At 41.5% G+C, this 10,004-nt stretch overlaps 1 protein-coding gene across 2 annotated transcripts in view; it reads right to left on the reverse strand.

The window, feature by feature from the left end:
* The window catches only part of LOC133136467 (5'-AMP-activated protein kinase subunit gamma-2-like), a 67,694-nt gene extending 63,008 nt beyond the window's left edge, over positions 1-4,686 (reverse strand). Inside the window, exon 1 of one of the 2 annotated variants that reach the window (XR_009709533.1) lies at positions 4,140-4,686. Coding sequence is in view for 1 of the 2 variants with exons in the window: in XM_061253975.1 (XP_061109959.1) it covers positions 4,140-4,226 (87 nt within the window). In the remaining variant the exon portion in view is untranslated. The remainder of the gene's footprint in view (positions 1-4,139) is intronic. The other variant, XM_061253975.1, reaches the window with a different exon arrangement.
* Positions 4,687-10,004: the final 5,318 nt, after the last annotated feature.

Raw genomic sequence — 10,004 nt, forward strand, 5'->3', positions numbered from 1 at the left:
ATTTATTTAAACCCCAGTTAGATTAATTTAATTTCAGTTCAATTCCAACCATTATAAAATGTATGCAGTATCCTGGTTTAAAATGGAGAGCACACAATATGAAGGAAACCAGGAGTCACTGCCCTTGGTCACACAGCTAACAATGAATCATGACTCAACCGTTCACAGAAATGTGTTCCTTTACAGACGTTTCCTTGGTTTCCTCTTTCTGCTCCGAGTCCAATTTGTTGGCAAAATGAATACGTTTTTCCACAAGGTCTAAGTGACTCAACACAGGCGGCCCAATCTACCTTTGAAAATGTAGCAATGGGCAACGTTGATGTAAACGCATGGCTTACATTATGTCTTTGCTGATTTTGCCATGAACTTTCTGATTATCTGGAGCCTATGCTTATTAAAGCACTCGTGCAAAAAGTCTGCTTAGTAAGTAGCATCACATCAAATTAAGACGAAACTCCAAGACCTTGTTAAAAACTGATCTGTGGTAAAAGAGGCTTTAAAAAACACCCAACTCAACCCTCCAGTCAATAGCCTAAACTCACATTACTACCAGGCACAGCTTGATAAAAAAGCTACTCGTCCCGCAGCAGCACCAGACAGAATAGTGTGCACGAGTAAGCAATTTGTGCATGATGACAATTTCACAGTTTAAAATTTCAATGAAACAGCAAAAGTTAAACTAGGACAGAGATCAACAGGGGCTTTCTGGAGCTGGAAGCAGGAAACAGGAAGTCGAGCTGTGGCTGCACCAGCTTTTTGGCAACCTTTAAGATTGGGTGAAACGGCAATCAACAAGAGACATGGATTTTGGATTTAACATTGCAACAATCACATCTTAACATAAGGGGAATCTGCAGCAGTGCAATTGCATTTTGGCAGCATCTAATGAGTTAAACCGTTTAAATTGGCAAGTACAAGTGAAAAATCAGTAACATACTAATTCAAGGTGAGAGTGTCATGGTGTGGGGAAGGGAGTGGAACCAATGGGCAGTCTGAGGAACTGCACACTCGCATTTCCCCCATCTCAGGTCATAGTACTGGACAAGCAGCTGCGGAGGCCAACTCAAATACTGCTCTTCCCATCTACTAGACACATATTATGCATACAGGTCATGTTCAAATCTCACATTTCCATAGGTCCCATTCTCTTCAAGCATGTTAGATTCTGGAGACCTACAGCTGTAGCCCATAAAACCTTATCACCCCCCTAGTAGTAACTTAGATAGCACTTAATTAATAGTATTTAATATGCAAACCATGACTGTGCACAGAAGCCTCAGCAATATGTTTACACACGGCTCTGCCTTATGCCCACAAATGTAACAGGCTGGCAGGTACAGGTTCATCAGAGACTTTCTGACCGTTATAATTATATATTCAACTTTGATCTGTTGTGCGTAAGTGCTCAATAAACAACAAAGAATGATACAAGGCCATATCTGTCATTTAAATATTTTATTCAAATGTATATTTCAAGGGACTCATCTCTGATTCAAACCTGCCAACGGAGCTGGGCACCTCATTATGCTGTTCACACAAAAATATCCATCAGTAATGACTTGTATAGTAGAAAAAATGAAAATGTAGTCTGCGCGACTCACTCTAAACGAGAGCATCTGCCAAATTTGGTAATTTATTACGGTGAAATCTATGTGCTGACATGTCTAGCAATGGGTGTAAGGTGCTGATAGTCTGAGAGTATCATTGCTATTAAGCTGCACTAAATTCCAAAAGCTCACCCCAAGTTAAGGAGGTGCAGAAAAGATTCTCCAAACTGATTTGATTTGATTAACTCAGATTTTCCTCAACACAGCCCACAGACCAGACTCTTTGCAGGGCCAGTTCTCGGTCATGAAAGACAGGTAGGTGATGTGCCCTGCAATTCCACACCCAAGCTATCAACTGAAGAACTCTTAAGCCACCTTTATAAAAAGCATAAATACCGGGTAATTGGTGGAGCTGATCCGACATCGATGTCTGTGTAAAGAGTTTGAGCCGGAAAAAAGGTTCAAATAACCTGACTCTGGCTCGTCTCACAACATAGGCGATAATGTGATCGAAAGTCTTCCCAAGACCCGCACAATGGCGTAAACCTGAAGTGTGACTGACAGCATTCATTGCCCACAGGTGACATAGTGATGACATCACAGGCAGAGATGTGACTGTATTGTGAGGAAGCGCAGTGCTCCGTTCATCTCTCGACGCCCTTTGGCATCCATTTCCTTTCCTCTACATGCCATCAGCACACTTAGCTACATACAAACGCCCACACGCTCATCTCTTTACAGTCCAGGATTAACACAATTCCTACTCTTTAACCTCTGTATGAGACCATCTTTGTGGGTAAATTTGCGTAAAATAGTGCATAGGCAACTGTACCTGTAGGCTTGAATCCTAGCTGAGGTGCTCCTGCTGTGCACTTGAGCAAGGCACTTAACCTGAACTGATTCAGTGAAAAAACGCAATCTGTGTAAAGAGAGTCTGCTAAAAGCTTAAATGTAAATGTAAGAATGGGCAAGTGAAGTAGGTCTCACCATGATCTGGATTCTCAGCAGGCTGAGATACAGTAAAGCCAGAAAACCATGCCTGCAGGATGCTGCATCTCACTACATCATGCCCAACAGAAACCACATTACCATCAGGCTTGTGTATCTGTACCAGGCTTATGTAGCTGGAGCCAGAGCAGTCCAAGCAGATTGACCTTGTGACTTTGCAACCTCACATTACATCTGACAATAAACGCCATTTGCACAAATCACCAGGTTAATTCCAAGCGGAACCATCAGCCCTGGTAAGACATCTGTTGACTCCAGACAGTGAAGTTACCATCTGTAGCTCTACAGGATATATGCATGTCTGAAGGATAAACATTGTTGACCTTTAATCAAAATGCATATTGTAGCCTACTGTATCCATAGCCATGCACTTATTGGCTATTCCTCAGTAATCACTTATTCAAACCCACAAACTAATTTAGGTATAAATTTAATGCTGCAGAAACAATAACTAATTTTATCACAGACATACATTTTGTACAATAGTTTCATTAATCTCAATCCAATGAACAAAATGCTGTGCTGCAATTACTATTAACGTGTACAGTTAACTGTATCCACTAACAATAAACACATAAGAAAAACTCTGGTATTAATTCAGGTGGGATGCCAAATTTACTGTTACCTCAAATGCATTGCCTTTCTGGCTGATAACTTTGGTATTCAAATGTCATACAAAGCCATTGAGGACATCCCATCATCGGGAGAACAAAAACACTGTGGTAAGAGCAGCTACTATAGGAAGAAATAAAAAATCTTCAAGGTAAGTTGGCCCACCAAATTCAGCAGCGTCAAGTTCTAGTGATCCTGAATCACTCAGTATTCATCTTTACATATTAAATGTTACAGTTGTGTTAATGACTGTTAACTGACCTCCTAAGGACAGTTAAGTAACTAGTTAAAGTTGACTATTTGACACTGACTAATTGCTTCAGTCTGCCAGCGAGCTTCAGATGTTAAGTGTAGTGTACACAAACACAAGCACCATTTGAATTTACACCCCGAGGCCTTTAACTGTATTGTTTTAAAACATTGGCTTGTTACACACATGTCTGTAGGAATCATGCACCGTCTAAACAGATCCAGCGATCTCACCTCAGTTCTTGACGCTAAAACATTACGTGAAAAAGATTTCAGACGACCTCGAATCAGTCCATAGGGCACATGGTGGTAAACGCAAAACTTCCTATCAAAGTTCAATTCGTTCATTCAGCAAAGAGCTGTTGTTTTATTTAGGAGTAGTGGGTCTAATTGCTCGAGCGTCTTTGAGGCACTACAATGTTTCACTGGATGCTAGAATAAAACAGGTTTGCACACTGATTAACTAACCTACTGCACACGATTAATATCAGTGACTTTATCGTCAGGTTCTGTTCGGTTCTGAACTGCCTGGATTAAGCTTTCCTTCCAGTTAAAATGTCAACGTTAGAACAACTCAGTAAGACACAAACAAACCGACACATTCAGCTCCCAAAACCCCGCCTACAGCACCATTCTCCGTTGTGTGAAACACATGGCCAACCCTGAACCAATAACACTATTCGTAGATAGCTGTAGAATTGCTATTGTTATTTATAAACTTACTGGCATGTTTAACCGAAGCGTTCTTTTCTTCTTAGAGTTCTTCTTCGTAACATCCTTCCTTTTAGTGTCCATCACTGTGCTGCCCATGTTGTGCTTTGAGGATATCTCTGCGTTTCCCTTAAAACGCACAGGCGATGCCTCCAGAATACAATATAAAATTCTTACAAACACCTACAGCACAAGATGATGCGTTGACGGTGTGTTGAGTTTTAAACAAACACTTGCAACTGCCACATTCTTCTGGTCCCGTATGTGTTTTAGCAAGTAATTTACGCCCGCCGAAACGAGGGAGATTAACCAGGCGGGTGAAATGCACCTACACCTTAAGTGTTTGTGAAGTTCGGTGGATACTACAAACCTGTACAGCACAACGAAAAACAAACTCACTCAATTCCTCTCACCAGGAAGTTTCAAAAGAAAACGCGATCAGAGCGATGTAAATCCTCGCTGAGGTCAACAAGCAGGTTTAACAAATCCCCCGCGGAAGGGAATGTGCGCGTTCATGTTAGTTAGGAAACCGTTCCAGCAGCATATGTTCTGCGCTTGTAATTATTCAGGGAGTGTTTGGGGGCAGATCTTAGCTAGTACTGCCCCGTCACATGGCCGTGTTTATATTCTGTCCAAAGAACAGTGGTTCTGTCAGTGAACGAATCGTCTGCAGTTGTCCGTTTGACTTATTCAGTTATATAAAAATAAAACAAATACGGATACACTTCCACGATTTCGTCGAAGGCTGACTTCCTTATATTGAGCACATTGTATCAGAGCGGAGAAAAACATGGAAACGCTAAAGGAACAGGAAGCGTTAGACGAATCAAAACATTGTTGGAAATGCTAGCAAATACCGTTTGCGTGCTGTTACCAAACGGGGAACGTGGTTTCCAACATTGCTTAAATAATACCTACTCAATCAAGAACAGGCTTGCGCTTTCCACCGTTTATGCAATCGGAGTATGTTTTAAAATAGGGTTGAAAAACAAACAAGCTTGTCACTAAAACAACTTTAGAACAGTATTTTTGCCCCCGTGTGGCCTTTCTAGACAATTACATTGAACTTTCTGGGATAAACGACATTTATAGTAAATAATTTAAGTGCGACATGGATGCAATCTATTGTGCATGTTAATCAGTGTAATAATATTTGAAATATATTGCTAATTATTTCCCTGTGAAGGACCCTCAGATGGATTGAATTAGATTGTGATGTGGGGTGAGATGGCTATCCTAATGAATAGAATAGGAGAGCAGAGCAAACATCATCTGTGCTCATATATCCTGGGCCCTTCCCCTAATGGATTTTACTCCCAAAAAATGACCCCAGCTTGTATTGTGGATGCTTAAAAAAAATAATACAATTGTGTGATCATAACTCTTTTTCATTGTTAAATTCAACAATGTGGCCACATGCATTATAAAATGATGATTTTTTTTGTATGTGCTGTGGCTACACAACAAGATTCCCTCATTTGTAATACAAGCTCTCTTTTATACAAAAAGGTTATCTCAATGGTCTCAGGGTCAGTTTCTCAATCTTCCACATCCACAGCAGAGCCATGCATGTGTTGAAAACTAGTTGAAAACTTGACAGTAGGCCTGTGAACAGGATAATGTTGCCCCAATGAGGATCACCGACAGGAGGCACGGTAGTCAGGTAACAGGTCTGATTTTCCAAACCAGCCACCACAACACAAATCATCCCACAAAAGGGCCATAGCGTTATTATTATTATTATTATTATTATTATTATTATTATTATTATTATTATTATTATTATTAGCAAGTAATTTATGTCTGGAATTGAGTGAGATTTATCAGCCGGGTATAGTGTTATCCACCTTAACTGTTTATAAAGTATACCAAGATACTACACCATGTCCTGCTCTTTCTGAGATTACAAGCTGCTCTTCTTTTTATTTTTCGTCTTCTTCTTCTTCTTCAACTTATTATTATTATTATTATTATTATTATTATTATTATTATTAAGTTGTGTATCCTGTTTGTGTAGCTCATTGCTTGGATTTGGCCTCTGTGTGGTCTCATAAATTTCAAGGTTCATCCCTGTACTTTTTTCTGGCATCAGAGCCATTAGCTATAAAACCACAGCAGAAATGAGTTGCCTCTAATTTGACTTGTTTCCTGAGAGGCAGGAAGCAACTGCCCAGTGCCCCCTGCCTGGCCGGTCCATCTGCCCCAACCCAATGACGCAAATACTGTGAGTCGTATAATCCTACTAACGCAAGAACTGGTCTTACAGCAGCAAAATTGGGCAGGTCTGTGGGTTCACCTTTAGCCAAACATTTAATGTACACTCTCACTTACAGGCGTTCAGTTCAGTCCAGTTTAACAACAGTGCTCAGTGATGTCGGTATTTTTGTACTGTGCAGTGCATCAAGAGAGTAAGTATTCAGTATCATGTAAAAATCCTGGAGTAAACCATTCAATATGTTAGTTAGTGCCATCAGTTTATTGGTCGGAACACTTAACTTGAGTCTTTTAAACGATTACCATGTCAGCTGCAAAAATTGTGTGCGCAATTCCCTGTGGAGAGCATTTATCCTAAAAATGTTTAGTTAATGATTGATCACTCGTGATGACTCTATGAGCACAGAGTGACCAGCCTTGAGTAAAGCTTAATTAATTTACCAGCCTGTAATTTGTTCTCTATCACGGTCTTGTTTTTTGAAGAACAACTCCCTTCACAGTTGAAAAAAACCACAGCAAATATGTGCAACTAACATGATTGTACTGGAGTACAACAATTTAATAGGGAATAACGCTCATGGCTTAATTACGAACAGTGGTCACGTGATAGTTCCCCCCTTTCACGGAAGTAGCAGGCCGACGCAGATGTGATAAGAGCAATGAAAGATTTGATTAGGGAGCGTGATATTGGAATTGATTACAGCGAGCAGAGCTCAAAGCTCTGAGGAGTGCATAATGAGGAACAGATCTGTCTCGTTAGCAGCTTTTTGGTGCAAACGCAGTGCAGTTGAACTGATTCCAAGTTTTACGTGCTTATTTGGGCAAACTATACTCAAGATACTTATTTTCTAGATAGTGATTATTGTCCCAAAGTATCTATTTGGCAGGATGTTTTCGGGTGGCTTTAGATTGCTTCGATCTGTGCCGCTTGCCGTCTGACAGTTAAATTGGCACCTGGACGTTTTTTAGGCGATGCAAGATTATTGTCATTATCATTCACGTATTGAAGGCACAGTCGACCGATGCTTATTTTCTACAATCTCACTGTCCTCTCCTATCTCTCTTTATCTCTCTCCCTCTCTTGCCTTATTGATTGATTGATTGATTCAATTTGAGTTTGTTTGGTCAATTAGAATACAATACACAGATGTGCATATGGTACTTTATCAGGATATCACAATACAGGTCACTCGCTCATCCATATGCTTTCAACCCAATGTGTCCAGGTCTGGGGACGGACACTGTCCCCCGTGTTGCTGTGCTCCATTGGTGGAATGGTGGAATACCAAACTGCTCATTACTCCATGCGCTCTGGATGTGGCATTACCACTGCAGACAGAGCAGGAGGGGGCAGCCCATTTTTTTTTTTTTTTTTTTTGATAATCATATGGACCCTTCATAGTGAAGCGCAGAGCAAACTGGACCAATCCAGCGGTACCAGAGGGGGATATGGTATACAGAAGGCAGAATTTGCTGTGGAGGAGTGATAAGCCAGCTTGTATTGTTTGAGGGGTTTTGGTTGATGGTGTCTGAGTATAGTCCTGGGTCTTTATGTTTTTCAGAGTTTTCAGCTCTGCCTGGAATCTTTCAGACAATTGTATGTGCTTGTTAGGACCCGACTTCTCTCCAAAGTCAAGAAGCACTTTACTAGAGAAAAGTTTATTTGTCACTCTGGCTAGAACAACTTTGCAGCGACCTTCAACACACTGATCAAACACGTATGCCCTGGCTTAAATACACTCAAGGCCTTGACACACATCCATTTTATCTGAAAGGGCTCATCTCCTTCTTACAGAATGGGATAGGTTTTGTTCATCAACATCACATGCGATTAGCCTTACCAAATATCATGTAGTGTCCACTCATTGAGGGAGAGGCCTATCTCCAATTAGGCCCCGAGGACTAAGCTAAGCCTCACCTGCTTTACAAAATCATTGATGAAAACACAACATGCTTAACTACGCATACAGGTCAGACCTCTGAACATCATACTCTTTCTTCTGAAGCTTGTGAGGTATCTCAAGGCCTACTTGTTGCAGATGATTGACTGAGTTGTGGAATTTGTGGGTCAAATTGAGTGGCACAGGGACAACTCCCGCACCCCGAAGTTGCTGTCTACTTGTCTGTTATACGTTCTGACAGTCACATTTTTTCTCTCTTATTATATTTTCTCTAAATGTCAGCTGGAGCTCCCTATGAAGGTATTGTACTAAGCACACGGGAACTGGGAGAGCTAGAATAGGTCAGTGCAGGAGTCTGATACCCTCCTGAGATCCAGCCATTCATTTCTGTAGAGGACACTATGTTTGTCCTTGTATCTTTCAGAACATTCATGGCATCATGACAATTGCTGCTCTGCCTTTAAGAGCACATAATGGACATGGTGTGATCCACAGACACAATGAAAGTCTGAATCTGTCTTTGAATTCATTCATTACTTCCAGACTGTGGTCTGGTCCCTCAGCATATCCTTGAATACTGATGCTCTGTGCACTAAAACCAGATTTTAAAGGTAATGAAATAAATGTTTCTTTCTGTCCTGCGACTCGGTTTAAAAACAAAAATCTCAGGGCCATAAATTTTGGATTTCCTTTCCAGAAGACACTAACAGCCACACTCACAGTATCTACATTTGAGTTCTTAAAAATTAATGTTTTAGAACATTGTCTTTTAAGGTTTATGCAGCTATCCTAATGCATTTGCTTTTATGTCTGTGTTTATATACACACTAAAAAAACATTTTCATCCACTGTATTGTTTTATAAGCATATTTTACATTCCCTTGTACATTATTTTCCCTTCTCTCTCTCATCATGTAGGACAGCACCTGATGAAGTTGATGATTTTAGGGCCTGCTCTTCTGCTGGGACTCAGGGGCACTGGTGCCATCAGTTCCAGCGGCCGATCGATAGTCAGTTAGGGGGGTTCACCCAGCACCCCCTCTGCATCAGTGGGCAGGCAGGCACGCCCGCACGGTGCTGATATAATGGGCCGCATGCTGAAATCAATGAGTGACTCACTGTGACGGAGGCCCCGGGCCTGGCTCCAGGGGACTCGCGCTGATATCATCAGGCCATAATGAGGCTGTGAGCTATGGGGTCCGGCCAGCTCGTGGCTCCAGTGTGGCGGGGGCTGACTCACTGCTCTGGCCTCCCATTGCTCTGCCCGACAAGACCCCCCCCCCCCCCACACACACACACACACACACACAGTCTGGTTCACTGGCTGTCTGGTTCACGGGGTGAGACCATTTGCTCATGTGCTGCTTCAGCATGATGCTGGTGGCACTTGTGTTGAAAGCTTGATATATCGTTATCTGTAGTCAATCAATGGAATCCTTGACTTCATGGCTATGTTTGATGGCTGTGATCATGCTGTTCTGTGAATGGTTTACTCCAGGCTTTTTACATGATACTGACTACTCTCTTGGTGCAATGTAAACTCAGTGACCACTTTATTAGGTAGCCCTGTACACCAGCTTGTTACTGCAAATATTTAATCAGCCAATCGAGGTCCAGCTGTTTTTCAGACCAAATGTCAGAATGGGGAAGAAATGTGAAGTGAATTTGTCCATGGGATAATTGTTTGTGCCAGACAGGGTGGTTTGACTATTTCAGAAACTGCAGATCTCCTAGGATTTTCAGGCACAACAGTCTCTAGAGG

The sequence above is a fragment of the Conger conger genome, chromosome 9 (genome assembly GCF_963514075.1).
Source record: "Conger conger chromosome 9, fConCon1.1, whole genome shotgun sequence".
Taxonomy (NCBI): Eukaryota; Metazoa; Chordata; class Actinopteri; order Anguilliformes; family Congridae; genus Conger; species Conger conger.